The following is an 18,610-nucleotide window of genomic DNA, read 5'->3' as shown; positions in this document are numbered from 1 at the left end:
CTGGAAATTTTTATTTCTTTTGTGGATAGGAGGTTTTCCTAAAATCCTGGTGCTATTGGTGTTCCATCTATATCTAAGTGCTTCTTAGGAGCTCAGTGTACTTGGTCATAATTTCTGAGAAGTGGTATTTACTGTATGTATTGCTTTGATGGGTTTCTTCAGGTGAGAAAATGTAATATAATCTGGCTGGTATAAGCCTCCCTCATTTCCTGTATTTTAATTTAGCACCTATCCCTACTTTGCTCTGTGCCTAACATTCCTGAATTTGGTAGTAATTCTAGTTTGTTTCCTCCTGTTATTTCTTAGTTTTAGTCTACCCGTGGTTAATATCTCTTTAGAAAGATAATGATTAGATAGAATATGTTTATCTAGGTGTACTACTGAAGCTCACTTTGGATTTTATTATTTCTAAGTTTTCTATCTATGGTAAATAACTAATATCTTTCATTTTCTGTCTTCCTATCTACCTCTTAATCTATCTTAATTGTACTAGTTTTTATCCTAGTGAGGTCTGAATTTCTTACTGTTATTACAGGGTGCTGACTACGAATATCAATTCAGAAATTGCTATTAGAATTGTTAAAGTAGATCTTCAATATTAGGTATTACAAAAATGTTTTTACTGCCATGCACTGTGGTGCGTGCCTGTAATCCCTGCAATCTCAGCAGCTTGGGAGGCCGAGACAGGAGGATCACAAGTTCAAAGCCAATCTCAGCAAAAGCGAGGTGTTAAGCAACTCAGTGAGACCCTGTCTCTAAATAAAATACAAAATAAGGTTGGGGTATGGCTCAGTGGTCTAGTGCCCGCTAGTTCAATCCCTGGTACCCACCCCGCAAAATGTTTTAATTTTTCTTTTTGAAAATAAGGTTACTTCTCTCCTTTTGAAAATTAGATAATTTAAAAATGGCAGAACTCTTTATGGAATGTGAAGAAGAAGAACTGGAACCATGGCAGAAGAAAGTAAAAGAAGTTGAGGATGATGATGATGATGAGCCCATCTTTGTTGGAGAGATATCGAGTTCAAAACCAGCAATTTCCAGTAAGCATTTACTTTTACTAAAGCCAAATTTTATAAGATATTATTTTTAATGGAAAACTTGTGAATGTCTTATGGGACTCAGTGTACTTATTCTACTGTAAGGAGTTAGGGATGAGAGATTAGGGGGAGGCCAGTAAGAACTTGAGAATCAAAATGGGATGTGATTGGAGACTAGAGGGAAGCCAAAGTTTAAATATCAGATGTGTGAGAGAGAAGTAGGCTTAGATTGGCTTGTCGCATTGGAGGTCTTCTGAGATTGGAAATAATTTCTAGTGAAACTGTTTATCCGAGTGAACTGTTTATCTGTTTATTTCTGTCTTTTCTCATTTAGCAGTTACATAAGGAAGGATTTGGAATGCTTAGATTAAAATTTTGGAATATACTAAGTGTATATTAGTCTCAGATGGAAGTTCTCACATCTAGGCCTCATTGCATTGTCATTCATACATGGCTAAAACTGTATATAGGCAGTGAATGATTCAGAGTCTCTGGCTTAAGTCCTCAATGGGTTGTAGATTCTGACCATATCCATTTTTCAGCAACTTATATTCATGAAAAAGAGGGACATCACCTATAGCCACTGTACTTTGATGATGTAGCAGTTAGTACACTTAAATCCTTTTAACTTTTTGGCAGAATAGCCTCTGTGGATTACTAGCTTTCATATACAGTAATTGGGCTGGACATTGTTATATTGTTAGAGTAAAGATACCAATACTTGTTAAGATATCCACTCTGAGATGTCTGAAGTATAGAGAAATAACATAGATTTCAAGTAGAAGGAGAAAATAGATCCTTTCTGATTTTATTTATACATTTGTTTTAAACCAGGAGAATTTATCAAAGAATGTAATGTGCCCTGCATATTACTGTTTTCTTAACTTACTATGGCAATGCTTAAAAGTGTGAATGAGTCTCAAGTTTCTGTACAATCTTGTCACCATTCAAAGAAAGATGTAGATTGTATATAAATACATTTTAGAACACTTCAAATATGTAGACTCTTTTTTGTGTGTTGGACTGCTGTTGAATGTGTGTACTATTTCTTTGTCTTGCAGAAAGTTTTGATTTGTGTATAATCAGATTTGTCATCCTTTTTCTTCTGGCTTTTGGATCTTGAGTTTTAATGAGAACAGTTGTGCTTACTCTTTAAAATAGTTAAGGCTAATAATCTTGTTTCTTTGGAAGCTAAAGATGTATGTGTTTAAAATTAACTGTGTTCTTAAATTAGTGATAATTTATGTATTCTTTCTAGTAACCTGTTTGTTTTCAATTTATGATTTCTATTTTCTTAGTACATATTTTAAAATTAATATAATTTTTTATAGATATTTTGAACAGAGTTAACCCCAGCTCATATTCAAGGGGAATAAAGAATGGCATACTCAGTCGAGGTACAGTATTATTATACTATTTTAATTTTAAAATAAAGTATTTTGACAAAATTAATAGAAACATATTCAATATATTGTGTAATTTTAAAATACAGGTATTACTGCTGCATTCAAGCCTACAAGTCAACATTATACGAACCCAACATCAAATCCAGTGGCTGCCTCGCCAGTAAATTTTCATCCTGAATCTAGATCTTCAGATAGCTCTGTTATTGTTCAGCCTTTTTCTAAACCTGTAAGTGTTTTTGAAACTACATAGTCAGCCCAGGGATACGTTTGATATTATTTATCAGTATCAGCAGTACTCAGTTAAAATTCTGGACTGTCACAGGTAGTTATCCAGTAGGAGCAAAATCATAAGAAAATGTCACCATTTTTATAATAGCTTAAATAGTACCCAAAGTAATAATTGCAGGCACTAAGTCCCCAGCCTATTAATAAGTCAGGTAATATGCTTAAGTTGAATAGATATAATGTTGAAAACTATGTATCAAAATATGAGTTAAAATATTAATAATTAATATTGCATAATGGCAAAATATTTAAGATCACAAACTGGGTCAGGTGTTCTTAATAGGGAAAATTATTGAGAGACCATTATAGCTTTTTATTCTAAAAACATACCTTCTTGGTTTAGTTTTAAAACCTTAATAAAAAGTAATAGTTAATATTAATAATTATCATTTATTGAGCTATTAATATACATAAGGATTTATGCTAAGTGCTATGCATAAATTAATCTTATTTAATTCTTAAACATCCCTAGGAAGTATGTGCTGTTATTATCCCCATTTTATAGTTGAGGAAACTTAGGCTTATAGAGGTTAAATGATTCACTCAAGATCACACAGCTGGCGAGGATCTGAGATTTCATTGTAGGCTAAACCATTCTTTATGTGTGGGTACACACACATAACTATACATTTGTATATGAATGTATACTTTCTAAAAATTGGAAGCATTGCCTAGTTCTAACAATTCTCAATGGATAGTCTGTGAAGTCTTCTGGGGTTCCCTAAAACTCTCTCTGGGTTTGGAAATCAATGATATTGTCATCATAGTTGAAGATACTAATTTTGCCTTTTCTACTATGTTGACATTTGCATTGATGATGTTGAAGCAATGGTGTGAGTAAGCTGTTGGTGCCTTAAGTGGGAATCAAAGCAGTGGACCAAACTGTACCAGTAGTATTCATATTAGTCACCTACCATATATTCACAATGAAAAATATTCCAGTTATACTCATTTCCTTGATGAAACTATTAAGATCTATTAACACCAGTTTAATGTTATTAATTTTTAAACTCTACCCATTAATATTTGTCTTTTAAAATATTTTGCGTGATGAAATAGTATACATAAAGTACTTCTGTGTCTGAAGTTTGGAGCTTGTGTGATTGAATTATGAGCTACACTATCTGTTTTTTAAAAATAGAACACTGTATCTAAATAGACATTTCCCAAATTTATTCTTGAACTAAATATTTAATAATAGCTTTATAATGGAAGTGATCCCTATGTAGGGCATATAGGTTTTTTTCTTGTCTCATTAAACCTGAAAAAGGTGACCGTTATGAGCCTCCCCTGTGTTTTCCCATAAGGCGGAGACTATGTGTAAGACATCTGCTTAATCCATCATACTGGAATGCTTTTTCCCTAGATATTACTAATCCCAAATTATATATAATCCTTTTGTTAAAAGACTGTAGATTCTTACAGAAGAATTAGCTCTTTTCTAAGCCTAACAATTCGAGCGGTGTGCCAAGTCCTTTTCAGAGCACTTCATTGAAAGTTTCATGAAATCGGTAGATGGCACCAGATGGTCTAAGGGGTAGGGATCCAGGTGAGTTTCCAGGTCATGACCTTTTGGATTTAGAAACTAACAGTTATTTTTCTGCTTCATTTTAATTACCTTTCAATATTGGTCATGCCTTACCTAGACTATAAATGGAATTGGGATATGAAAATTTGAAAGTTTGAGTTTGTTTTACTTATATCTTAGGAAATTCTCATTCCTTAAGCCCAGAATCAAAAGAGTTATCTTTTTCTTATTTTCTTATATTCTTTTTAGTTTAAATTTTCTTTCCTTGTTTATGGCATGGTATATGAAACCCTTACCTGGTAATTTAATGCTACAGGCATAGAGTTTTACTGGATAACACATGGATAGAAGAAGGCTGTTTTTTTTTGGTTTTTGGTTGTCTTCCCTGTGTACCAGGAAGTTTCTTTGACATTTCACTCTATTTCCTGTGTATCCAGTTTTATGCATAATAGATGGTATTGTGCTCCTATGTATCTGTTGATCTTGCTGGTCCCTTACCATATCTTTACCCAAGTCCTCCATTTCAAGTGATATGGAGATAGAGCATCCTATACTTATGAATAGTACTCCAGAAATGCAGAAAGGGAATCATTACACCAAACATAGATAATCAGACCCTTTCTGTGTATAGATACACAAACCTGGGCTCAAATTTTTCCTACAATATGCCTAATCAAGTTTAAGTGGTTCCTACCCTATCCTCAAGCAGCTGTTGATGGTTTTACTGGTAAAGGATAACTTTTGGTAGAGGAAACTATAGGTCCTTTGCACGAGATTCCAGTCCTCTGTTCAGGGACTGTAATCTTGTACTTATATAACTAAGTATTGTATCTTTCACACTTCAGAAATTCTCCCCATCTGATCTTTTCTTTCCTTTTGACCAGGACTACATTTTTCAGGTAATCCCTAAGAACTAATAAATAATTCTTTATAAGAAATATAGTAATGGATTTAATTTGAAAAATATATGCGCATTTGTGTACATTGTATGACTCGAGACTTCCTTATTGTGCTGTTTTTATTTTTTATTTTTATTTTTTGGTAATTGTTAAGGAATAAAATCCTAAGATTAATTACAACATTTTTACTTGAAACAATGACTGACAAACCATGGTGTATTATTTATTTATTTTTTTGTATCAACATTATCACACATGTATGTGACTTAAAACAACACATGCATTATTATCTCACAGTCTTATGTAATATTACTGTGGGTCAGATCATGGTTTAGCTGGCTCCTCTGCTTTAGAGTCTCACAAGGCCGCTTTCAATATGTGGTTCCTGAAGTTGCAGTCTTATCTGAAGCTCTGTGGGGGAAGTATCTGCTTCCAAGTTCACATGGTTGTTGGTAGCATTCATTTCCTTACAGGTTATCAAACTGAGTCTCAGTATCTGACTGTTTTTTGGTTCACTCTTTGCCAGATGGGTCTTCCCAGGTTGGCTGCTTGCTTTCTCAAAGGTATTAAGGGAGAATCCTTAGCAAAATATCATTAGAGTCTGAAGTAATGTAATCACGAATAGAAAATCATGTTTATCCTATTACTTTTGCTGTATTCCACTGGTTAGAAGCAAGTCAGAGGTCCTACACAAAGGGAAGGAATCACACAGGATATGATTAACAGGAGGTGGGATTTGTGGCGGCCACTTTAGTATATATCTGCAGGCATGGTTCTTCAATTTTGGTTAGTTGGCAATCACTTCCTCAAAATTGAACACAGTGTACCTGCCATCTCAAGGAAAATGACTGATAGTAGTATTTCTTGATTATGGTAAAATTTGAGCTTTCAAGCAAAGATTAGAATTTTGGAAAACTTAACATCTGCCACTCTGATCTTGACAGCATCCTACTATTTCTTCAAGTGAGGTGGAAGGCTATCCAGAATATAAATTATTTGCTGTTAGTTAGAATCAAATTAACTTAATGGTGTTCTCATGATTGTTATAAGCTGTTTGGCATTTAGGGGGAAAAGGAGAAAGCGAAAACTCAATTATTTAACGAAGTTTATAAATAAAAATATTTCAAACATAACTTGGGGGGGAAAAATAACAAAGCCAGGTGGTATCTTTGATGTTACAAACTTAAAAACTAGAGACTTTTTTGACTTGAAATGTTGTTTTTGTAGGCCTAGTTTTAAAATCAAAGTACTTCAATTGGTGGATCCCAATCCTTGGGTTCTTTAAAAAAACAAAACAAAACAAAACAAAACAAAACAAAAACAGTTTTGCCAGTTGGTCTGGGTGGGGCCTGGAAATAATAGATTTTTTTTTTTTTTTTAAAGTTATAAAAAATTTTTTTATTTTTTTATTTTTTTTTCTTGTTGGTCATTCAAAACATTACATAGTTTTTAATACATCATATTTCACAATTTGATTCAAGTGGGTTATGAACTCCCAATTATACCCCATATACAGATTGCTGAATCACATCAGTTACCCTTCCATTGATTGACAAATTGCCTTTCTAGTGTCTGATGTATTCTGCTGTCTGTCCTATTCTCTACTATCCCCCCTCCCCTCCCCTCCCCTCTTCTCTCTCTACCCCTTCTACTGTAAATCATTTCTTCGATTTGTATTATCTTGTCTTACCCCTCCTTTCCTCTTATATGTCATTTTGTATAACCCTGAGGATCGCCTTCCATTTCCATGCGATTTCCCTTCTCACTCCCTTTCCCTCCCACCTCTCATCCCTGTTTAATGTACATCTTCTTCTCAAGCTCTTCGTCCCTACCCTGTCCTTGTTTACTCCCCTTATATCAAAGGGGTCATTTGGTATTTGTTTTTTAAAGATTGACTAGCTTCACTTAGCATAATCTGCTCTAATGCCATCCATTTCCCTCCAAATTCTATGATTTTGTCATTTTTTAATGCAGAGTAATACTCCATTGTGTATAAATGCCACATTTTTTTTATCCATTCATCTATTGAAGGGCATCTAGGCTGATTCCACAATCTTGCTATCGTGAATTGTGCTGCTATGAACATCGATGTAGCAGTGTCCCTGTAGCATGCTCTTATTAGGTCTTTAGGGAATAGACCGAGAAGGGGAATAGCTGGGTCAAATGGTGGTTCCATTCCCAGCTTTCCAAGAAATCTCCATACTGCTTTCCAAATTGGCTGCACCAATTTGCAGTCCCACCAGCAATGAACAAGAGTGCCCTTTTCCCCGCATCCTCTCCAGCACTTATTGTTGTTTGACTTCCTAATGGCTGCCAATCTTACTGGAGTGAGATGGTATCTTAGGGTAGTTTTGATTTGCATTTCTCTGACTGCTAGAGATGGTGAGCATTTTTTCATGTACTTATTGATTGATTGCATGTCCTCCTCTGAGAAGTGTCTGTTCAGGTCCTTGGCCCATTTATTGATTGGGTTATTTGTAATCTTATTGTCTAATTTTTTGAGTTCTTTGTATATTCTGGTTATTAGGGCTCTATATGAAGTGTGTGGAGTAAAGATTTGTTCCCAGGATGTAGGCTCCCTGTTTATCTCTCTTATTGTTTCTTTTGCTGAGAAAAAACTTTTTAGTTTGAGTAAGTCCCATTTGTTGATTCTAGTTGTTAACTCTTGTGCTATGGGTGTCCTATTGAGGAATTTGGGGCCCGATCCCACAGTATGTAGATCATAACCAACTTTTTTTTCTATCAGATGCCGTGTCTCTGATTTAATATCAAGCTCCTTGATCCATTTTGAGTTAACTTTTGTGCATGGCGAGAGATAGGGATTCAGCTTCTTTTTGATGCAAATGGATTTCCAGTTTTCCCAGCACCATTTGTTGAAGATGCTATCCTTCCTCCATTGCATGCTTTTAGCCCCTTTATCAAATATAAGATAGTTGTAGTTTTGTGGATTGGTTACTGTGTCCTCTATTCTTTACCATTGGTCCACCCGCCTGTTTTGGTACCAGTACCATGCTGTTTTTGTAACTATTGCTCTGTAGTATAGTTTGAAGTCTGGTATCGCTATACCGCCTGATTCACACTTCCTGCTTAGCATTGTTTTTGCTATTCTGGGTCTTTTATTATTCCACATGAATTTCATGATTCTTTTATCTATTTCTACAAGAAATGCTGTTGGGATTTTGATTGGCATTGCATTGAACTTATAGAGAACTTTTGGTAATATCGCCATTTTGATGATGTTGGTTCTGCCTATCCATGAGCAGGGTATATTTTTCCATCTTCTAAGGTCTTCTTCTATATCTTTCTTTAGTGTTCTGTAATTTTCATTGTATAAATCTTTCACCTCTTTTGTTAGGTTGATTCCCAAGTATTTTATTTTTTGGGGGGATATTGTGAACGGAGTAGTTTTCCTCATTTCCGTTTCAGAGGATTTGTCGCTGATATACAGGAATGCCTTTGATTTATGCGTGTTGATCTTATATCCTGCCACTTTGCTGAATTCATTTATTAGCTCTAATAGCTTCTTTGTAGACCCTTTTGGGTCTGCTAGGTATAGAATCATATCATCTGCAAATAGTGATAATTTAAGTTCTTCTTTTCCTATTTTTATGCCTTTAATTTCTTTTGTCTGTCTAATTGCTCTGGCCAGTGTTTCGAGGACTATGTTGAACAGAAGTGGTGAGAGAGGGCATCCCTGTCTTGTACCAGATCTTAGAGGGAATGCCTTCAATTTTTCTCCATTCAGAATGATGCTGGCCTGTGGCTTATCATAGATTGCTTTTACAATGTTGAGGTATGATCCTGTTATCCCTAATTTTTCTAGAGTTTTGAACATAAAGGGATGCTGTACTTTGTCGAATGCTTTTTCTGCATCTATTGAGATGATCATATGGTTTTTATTTTTAAGTCTATTGATGTGGTGAATAACATTTATTGATTTCCGTACATTGAACCAGCCTTGCATCCCAGGGATGAATCCTACTTGATCATGGTGTATAATTTTTTTGATATGTATTTGAATCCGATTCGCCAGAATTTTGTTGAGGATCTTTGCGTCAAGGTTCATTAGAGATATTGGTCTGTAGTTTTCTTTCTTTGAAGTGTCTTTGTCTGGTTTCGGAATCAGGGTGATGTTGGCCTCTTAGAATGAATTTGGAAGTTCTCCCTCTTTTTCTATTTCCTGAAATAGCTTGAAAAGTATTGGTGTTAGTTCCTCTTTAAAGGTTTTGTAAAACTCTGCTGTATACCCATCCGGTCCTGGGCTTTTCTTAGTTGGTAGTCTTTTGATGGTTTCTTCTATTTCCTCTATTGTTATTGGTCTGTTTAGGTTGTCAATATCCTCCTGACTCAATCTGCGCAGATCATAAGACTTAAGGAATTTATCTATGCCTTCACTATCTTCTATTTTATTGGAGTATAAGGATTCAAAATAATTTCTGATTATCTTCTGTATTTCTGAAGTGTCTGTTGTGATATTGCCTTTTTCATCCCGTATGCTAGTAATTTGGGTTCTCTCTCTTCTTCTCTTCGTTAGCATGGCTAAGGGTCTGTCAATTTTATTTATTTTTTCAAAGAACCAGCTTTTAGTTTTGTCAATTTTTTCAATTGTTTCTTTTGTTTCAATTTCATTAATTTCAGCTCTGATTTTAATTATTTCTTGCCTTCTACTTCTTTTGCTGTTGTTTTGCTCTTCTTTTTCTAGGATTTTGAGATGAAGTATGAGATCATTTATTTGTTGTTTTTTTCTTTTTTTGAGGAATGAACTCCAAGCAATGAATTTTCCTCTTAGAACTGCTTTCAATGTGTCCCATAGATTCCGATATGTTGTGTCTGTGTTTTCATTAAACTCCAGGAAGTTTTTAATTTCCTCCTTAATGTCTTCTAAAACCCATTGATCACTCAGCAACCTATTGTTCATTCTCCAAGTGATGCTTGATTTTTCCTTCCTTCTTTTATCATTGATTTTCAGTTTCATTCCATTATGATCAGATAAGATGCATGGTATTATCTCTACTCCTTTGTATTGTCTAAGAGTTGCCCTGTGACATAATATATGGTCTATTTTTGAGAAGGTTCCATGTGCTGCTGAGAAAAAAGTGTAACTACTTGATGTTGGGTGGTATAGTCTATATATGTCAATTAAGTCTAGGTTGTTAATTGTGTTATTGAGTTCTATAGTTTCCTTATTTAACTTTTGTTTGGAAGATCTGTCCAGTGGTGAGAGAGGTGTGTTGAAGTCTCCCATGATTATTGTATGGTGGTCTATTAGACTCTTGAACTTGAGAAGAGTTTGCTTGATGAACACAGCTGCACCATTATTTGGGGCATATATATTTATGATTGTTATGTCTTGTTGGTGTATGGTTCCCTTGAGCAGTATGAAGTGTCCTTCTTTGTCCCTTTTGATTAACTTTGGCTTGAAATCTATTTTATTAGATATGAGTATGGACACTCCTGCTTGTTTCCGCAGTCCATATGAGTGGTATGATTTTTCCCAGCCTTTCACCTTCAGTCTATGAATATCTTTTCCTATCAGATGCGTCTCCTGTAGACAGCATATTGTTGGGTCTTGTTTTGTGATCCATTCTGCTAGCCTGTGTCTCTTAATTGGTGAGTTTAAGCCATTAACATTTAGGGTTATTATTGAGATATGGTTTGTTCTTCTATCCATATTTGTTTATTGATGTTACTAACCCTGATTTGTTATCCTCTTTGACTGCTTTCCCCCCTTTACTGTCCTATCTCCCATTGTTGGTTTTCAATGTTATTTTCCATTTCCTCTTCCTGTAATGTTTTGCCAAGGATTTTTTGAAGAGATGGTTTTCTAGCTGCGAATTCTTTTAACTTTTGTTTATCGTGGAAGTTTTAATTTCGTCTTCTAATCTGAAGCTTAATTTCGCCGGATACACGATTCTTGGTTGGAACCCATTTTCTTTCAGTGTTTGAAATATGTTATTCCAGGATCTTCTAGCTTTCAGAGTCTGTGTTGAGAGATCAGCTGTTATCCTGATTGGTTTACCCCTAAATGTAATCTGCTTTCTTTCTCTTGCAGCTTTTAAAATTCTCTCCTTATTCTGTATGTTAGACATTTTCATTATAATGTGTCTAGGTGTGGATCTCTTATGATTTTGCACATTCGGCGTCCTGTAGGCTTCTAGGATTTGGGAATCTGTCTCATTCTTCAAGTCTGGGAAGTTTTCTCGTATTATTTCACTGAATAGACTTTTTATTCCTTTGGTTTGGAGCTCTGTGCCTTCCTGTATCCCAATGACTCTTAAATTTGGTCTTTTGATATTATCCCATAATTCTTGGATGTTCTGCTCATGGTTTCTTAGCAGACTTGCTGAGCTGTCTATGTTCTTTTCCAGTTGAAATACTTTGTCTTCATTGTCTGATGTTCTCTCTTCTAAGTGATCTACTCTGCTGGTAGTATTCTCAATTGAGTTTTTAAGTTGGTTTATTGTTTCCTGCATTTCTAGAATTTCTAATTGTTTGTTTTTTATTACCTCTATCTCCCTGTGAAATTGATCTTTTACTTCCTGGATTTGTTTGTCAATGTGATCTTTCATTGTCTGATTTTACTGTCTCATGTCTTGAGACTCCAGATCATCTGAAGCATATAAATCCTGATCTCTTTATCTGACATTCCATCTGTTGCAGCTATTACCTCTTCTAAAGTTGAGTTGACCTGCATTGCTTGTGGTCCTTTCTTTCCTTGTCTTTTCATACTGCTCGCGTTTCTTTCTGCTTGGTGCAACTGTTGTGTTTTTGAAATTTACCCCCTATTTATTTATGTTGCTCTTGTATAGTTGGGAAGTCTGCCTTGCAGGGCGGGTATTGGCTGTGCTCCTCCTCTAATTATGGTGGTCTGTCTACCCTGCTGATCCGGTCGCAGGTCTGCCCCCGCTGCGGGCACGGGTGGTGGCTTTGCTCTGCCCCCACTCCAATTGTGGTAACGTAACTACCACGCCCTGGGGTCGTTGGTCCTGATCTGGATGTGGGTGGCGGCTCTGCTGGGCCCCCACTCCAATTGGTGTGACGAGTCTACCGCGCTGGCAGACCTCTAGGCTGGTGGGTCGCAGTTCTGCACAGCCCCCACTCCCAATGGGGGTACCTGACTACCTCTCCAACGGGTCGCTGAGCCCCCTCCGGACCCGGGCGGCGACCCTGCTCCACCCCCACTCCAACCAGTGTGACGCGACTGCCTCGGTGTTACGTGTCCACCACGCTGGCAAGCTACCTGGCCTGTCTTGCCAGTTGGCGGCAGGTCTGCCTGCCCTGCTTGCTCGGATGTCAGCTCTGCACAGCCTCTACTCCAAATGAGGTTACTTGGCTACCGCGCCGCGGAATCGCTGGTCCTATTCTAGGCGTGGGCGGCTGCTCTCTTCAGCCCCAGCTGCGTTTGGGGTGTCATGGTACCACGCTGGCGGGTCACTTGGCCTGCTCTGGGCGCAGGTGAAAGCTCCACTCTGCCCCTACAGTACCCCGCCGGACCCTGATTGAGAAGCAGTCACCGCCGGTTCCCTAGCCTTGGGCCAAAGCAGCTTAGGTAGCCGGAACCCCGCCTCTCCGATCCCGATACACTCTCCGCTGCGAGCTGGCTCCAGGGAGCGACCCCCACGGGTTCCCCAGCCCCAGGCCAAAACTGTTCTGGGAGTCAGAACCCAGTCGCCCCAAGCTCAGCGCACGCTCCACTTGGAGCTGGCCTCCACCGGCAGTCTCGCAGTTTCCTCAGACCTGGGCCAGGTTAGCCCCGGGAACCAGAATCCAGCTGCTCAGTGCCCGGCGCATGCCTTGTCCAGCACATGCCTCTAGGAGTATTCTCCACAAGAACCCCCGCCCCGAGCCTGAGCAAGAAATCTGTCTGCTAGACGCAGGCAAATACCAGCCTGATATCACCTGTTCCGTAGTTGAATGGGCTGAGATCAGTAGAACACGGGGATGATTACATCATCTCTCCGAAATGGCGGCTGCTGTCTTCCACTGTGGTCCGACCGGTGTCTGGAACCAAACTGGGCCGCTTCTCTCCTCTGTTTCAAAGCTGGAACTCAGCACTAAGGGCTCCGATGTACCACTGGCGGGAGCCCCCCCGGATCCGTATCGCTGTTCCCCCGCTCCGGCACCCTGCCGCTCCCCGGCACGCGCCACAGACTCCAGCCTCCGGGCGATCGCCTGTCAGGCTATGCGACCCTCCGTGCGGGGAAATGGAGCTCTCAGAGCCGAACTTCTCACGATGGAAATCTGTCCACTAGATTCTGGAGCACCTCAATTTCACTGGAACTTCCCAAAGATATCCTTCAGCCGTTTTGCATCGTCTTTCTCCCACTTAGTGACGCGGCGCCCTGGGGTGATGCACTCCCTTCGCCGCCATCTTCCTATTCTCCTTGAGTTATCTGTGCTCCACAGGAAGGAGGATCACTTTGATTTTTTCTGCTTGCCCCTCCCCCAGCGCTGGCTAGCCAGGTTTCGTTTTGGCTGCTACTGGGAGGAGGGGTTGGAGGTCAGGTGTCTCTAGTTTCCCCCTAGTCTTTATGGAGGCTCAGCTTGATACTCCCTCTCCCGGCAAGCCTAGGAGAGATTTTATGCGCATTCCCGATGTCTGGGGGGTGAGCTGATTGACACAAACCTGTTTTGATGCTGCACTCTGTGGGAGAGTGGCGGTGTATCCTTCAGCTTTACCGGATGGTGGCCGCTGACTGCACTGGAAATAATAGATTTTTAAGAACTCCCAGAGATCTCCGTAAAGTTAAGAATGATATAGGTGTATTCTAGAATGAATTGAGAATCCTATTTAAGGAACTTTCTCCCTGTATTTTGGAAGCCATTGGTTTTAATAAATTGATTAATAGTTTCCCATTTTATGTCATGTTTTCTATGTGTGTATGTTTACTTTTTCCATGAACTGTCTTTGTATTTCATCATCTCTTTCAGGTAGGCAGGGATGGAATATATTATTACTTATAAAGTTAGTATGATACAGCTTAAGGGTCAGACCAGGATTCTAATTTCGGCTCCATCCAAAACAAATGGTGCTGTATTGGGAACCTTCCTCAACCAGGAAGGGCTTTATTAGTCCTTTTGTGATGACTACTTGATATATTTACTATGATGAGCAATTACATATAAACATAATTGTGGCCATTATTTGTCGGAAGATGAATAACTTGAAGTTCAGAAGTGAATTGCCCAAGGTTACATAGTTAAATAAAAATGAATAGCTTCTGAATGCCAGTAAAGTGCTTGTTCTACTCTTATTATTGTATATGACATTTTTCTGGACTGTTTTTATAATATATTAAAAATTCTCAATTGGAGAATTATTTTAATTGGTTATTTGTTGATTAGTGGATTGCCTGCTCTCTGAAATTGTGATAATTAACCAGAGTTTTCTTCTAGAAAAGTGTTTAACAGCATTAACTTTATTATACTTATGTTAAAAGAACTATTTTAGAAAATGAAATTTTCAATTCTTAATGTGCATATTATTTAGAAAAAATATTTAAATTGAAGTAAAATTTTGCTTAGTTATAGTTCAGTATGGCATTATTGATTTTTTTAAACTACATTTTAAGGCTCAAATATCCATATATCTGCCTTTTTGGCCCTAAATTCTAGATGTTACTTCTGTTACAGTAATAACTTATTTCTATAACTTCTTAACAATCCTGTGTCAATTGGAAAGTTAGTAACAGAGCAAAATTCTTAAACTTGATCAGTCCTCAATTTATAAACAAAATACTTCAAATTTTGTTATGAAATAATATGTATTTTGTGAGGAAAGTTTAGAAAAGAGAGAAGAATATATTAGGACCATGTTGTATATGTCAATATGTATTTCACTTTTTACTGAACATTCTACTTGGATCATATCATTGATTATTTCTCAAAATCTTGATGTTAATAGTTGTGTGATTATCCATCAATTTATTTTACCACTCCTCTATTGTTGGATATATAGGTTTTAATGTTTCTGCTATTATAAATAATTTTCCATTACACTTTCATTTCCTTATCATGAATCCTTGAATGTAGAATAATTTAATCATGTGAACCTTTTAAAGGCTTTGGTGTAACTACTGCTAACATTTTTATGCAGATTATACCAAAATATAACCCCTACTTTGCCAGTAGTGAATGTTTCATCCATCATTTTTTAAAAATTTATTTATTTTTTTAGTTTTTAGGTGGATACGATATCTTTATTTTTTATTTTTATGTGGTGTTGGGGATCGAACCTAGCGCCCCATGCATGCCAGGCGAGTGCGATACTGCTTGAGCCACATCCCCAGTCATCATTTTTAAACTTTAACTTTATTCAAACTATCATTAGTCTTTTTAATTAAATTATTTATTTATTCAATGGCAGAATGCAGTTGATTTCATATTACACATATAGAGCACAATTTTTCAAGTCACTGATTGTGCACAAAGTATTTTCATACCATTCATGTCTTCATACATATACTTAGGGTAATGATGTCTAACTCATTCCACATCATTCCTGCTCCCTTACTCCCTTCCTTCCCCTCCCTCCCACTGCTTAGGGAACCATATATCAATAACAGTTCTACCATTAGTCTTACAAGAAAAAAATAATTCAAACAGTTCCTATATTTCTCTTACCCATTTTCCCCCAATGTTAACTTTTTATCACAGGCAATTAACATGAACTAAATCTCAGACCTTATTAGAATTTCACCAGTTTTTCCATTAATGTTTCTTTTCTTTCCCAGGATCCTATTCATGATCTCACCTTGTAGTTTATTCTTAGTCTTATGTTTTCTGCAGTTATTAATTCTTTTTTTGATCTTGATACTCTTAAGAGTAGCCGCTAATTATATATTTTGCAGTATTGAAGAATGCCAATTCAGTAAACACTATTATTTGTATTTCTTTGACTAGTATGTTGGAAAAAAGGTATTTTGAATACATTGGCCATTGCATTTTAGTTTGAATTATCTCAGTTTATGTCCTTTGCCCATTTTTTTTTTCCTAAAAGTAACTGTCTTTTTTTCCAGTTTGATTTTTAAGCATTATTAATCTAAAAACTTGCTTGCTATATATTACAACATGTAGAGTGGTCCGGCTTACTCTCAACAATGATTGTCTTTTATGAAAATGGCATTGGAGCATAATATTGTGGTGTGTGTTTTGTGTATGTGTCAGTATTCTTAATATACAATGCTATTTGAATATTATATCCCTAAATTTATTGACCACAATTTTCATAATTATTTATAATAAATATATGTGTATGTTTTCATATAAATGTATATATTACTGTATATTTGACCACAGCATGGTTCATCTCATACTTTTCACTTCTATTTTCTTGAGATCTTCCTGCTAGTTTGACCCACCCTTTCTCCTCATGGAAGGGCTGAAATTTCCTTTGAGGCTCTGGTCTCTAGGAGCAGGGCTGCTGACCCAGATCACTTCTGTAAATAACTTCTATTCTATTCCCTGTCTGCTTGGCATTCTTATTTATTCAGCCTACTGGCCAGGTTGCTTTTATATTTGCCTTATAAAATGGGAGATTGGCCTACCACAGCTTTCTGTGGCATGAGAGGAAAAGTGAGGGGACTAGTCTTTTCTGACCTATAACATTCTCCAAGAAAGATGGTTCTAAAATTCATATTGTGTGATATATTCATCCTTAATGTTTCTGTTTGTTTGTATTGATATTTTGAAAGCAGGATTTAAAAAAAAATATTTTTTAGTTGTACATGGATGCAGTATCTTTATTTTGTTTATTTACTTTTATGTGGTGCTGAGGATCGAACCCAGTGCCTTACGTGTGGGGGGCAAGTGCTTTACCGCTGAGCCACACCCCAGACACCAGGATGCAGAATTTTTTAGAGGCACAAGAGCTTTTAATTTTTATAACCATGTTAATATGTTTTATACTTGTCTCCTTGTTTAGCCCAAGATTTTTCCCAGTTCTATTATTTGCTTTTTGATGGTGATACAGCATTTTTAGAATCCCTCTCAGAGTGTATCACTATTAATGTAAAATGGATTTACTTTTATCTTGAAAATGTTGGACTATAATTTTTCCTTCAAATTAATTGGCTAGTCAGGAATAGACCAGCTCTATTAGCTTGCTTTCAAAGTTTTAGTAAATTATAATTTTGGCAAATTAGAAATCATCTTTGTGTTTTTAAGCTTATTAATAATTGAGGCATCAAAGGTTATTCTTAGAATATTGGCATATAATTAATTTGCATTTATAAATTTTATGATAAATAATTGTAACTCTAATGAATAAATGTAATATCCTTTCTCTGAAATATTTTAACAGGGTTACATAATGAGCTCATCTCCAGTTGTATCTAATAATTCTTCAGAGTTACTATTTGACTTGACCCAGGAGACAGGATTATCACATTACCAAGGGGGACCAACACTTTCTATAGCAGGTTGGTATTAGTACTTTTTCCAAAAAGTTATGATGAATTTGCTTATGAAATTAACTTTCTATTTTGAAGCTCATACCCTCTTGTGAAGTCTTTCATATATTGTAACATGGAGTTGTGCTAATAGTTTTTGAATGCCTTTTTGGGTGACTTTATATAAAATCTTGGCTAAACTTCTTTGAACTCATTCTCACTTGGAGCCAAACTTAACACCTTAAAGTAATTTATATGAATTAGAGAGGTCCCCATATGCCCTAAATATTCTATTTTAAAAATTAGTTTCTACGACCACTTAGGGGAAAAAGTGTTTGTTAATATTGATTTCTTCATTAGGTTAGTGTCACTCTAGTTCAATAAATGGTCTCAATATGATAGTAAAACATGATTTTAAAGTGTTAGTGTAAAGTAACCACATTAAAGAAATGATTTGTACATAGTAAATACTCAGTAAATGCTATTTGAAGAAGTAATGAAATTTACCTATTGAAGAAGATTTAAAGTTCATTGAGGGTATAACAAAATTCTTCATTAATCCAAAATACATTTGTATAGTATGAATTTTGTCTTATTGAAAATTTTCTGTAATCAAAGTAGTTAATCTTTATATACTGGCAATTTATATGTGTTTCAAATATTTGATGAAGTAGAGATGTATATGATTTTTTGGAGTTTTTAGGTTAGGTTGTTTACTAAACAGATCAGTGTGAAGAATCTACCAAACTCAACTTCTGTCCATTCTTTTTCCATAGTAATAATGCTTAATGTTTTTTCTTTTTTGTTTGTGTGGTATAGAGGATTTGAATCTAGGGCCTTACATGTGCTAAGCAAGCATTCTACCACTGAGCTACTATATCCCCAGAGCTTTATAAAAAATATTTTTACTTGAGACCAGCTGTTGTTGAGTTGCCCTCAAACTTTCAATCCTCTTACCTCAACCTCATGAGTCATTGCGATTTTAGATGTACACCACTGTTTTTCTTTTCAGCAATATTTGATACTCACTTCTCTTGGTGTCACTACATACCTAGTAAACTTCTAG

General features: G+C 36.5%; 1 protein-coding gene across 3 annotated transcripts in view; it reads left to right on the top strand.

Annotated features, from left to right (window-relative positions):
• Window positions 1-18,610, top strand: part of Znf280d (zinc finger protein 280D) — a 122,265-nt gene that overhangs the window by 20,095 nt on the left and 83,560 nt on the right. For all 3 annotated transcript variants that reach the window (XM_026384801.2, XM_026384800.2, XM_026384802.2), the window contains 4 exons: window positions 894-1,040; window positions 2,369-2,434; window positions 2,530-2,669; window positions 17,457-17,574. In XM_026384801.2, coding sequence (XP_026240586.2) covers window positions 894-1,040; window positions 2,369-2,434; window positions 2,530-2,669; window positions 17,457-17,574 — 471 coding nt within the window. The remainder of the gene's footprint in view (window positions 1-893; window positions 1,041-2,368; window positions 2,435-2,529; window positions 2,670-17,456; window positions 17,575-18,610) is intronic.

The sequence above is a fragment of the Urocitellus parryii genome, chromosome 6 (assembly GCF_045843805.1).
Source record: "Urocitellus parryii isolate mUroPar1 chromosome 6, mUroPar1.hap1, whole genome shotgun sequence".
Classification (NCBI taxonomy): Eukaryota; Metazoa; Chordata; class Mammalia; order Rodentia; family Sciuridae; genus Urocitellus; species Urocitellus parryii.
This window is presented reverse-complemented; position numbering and strand designations above follow the sequence as displayed.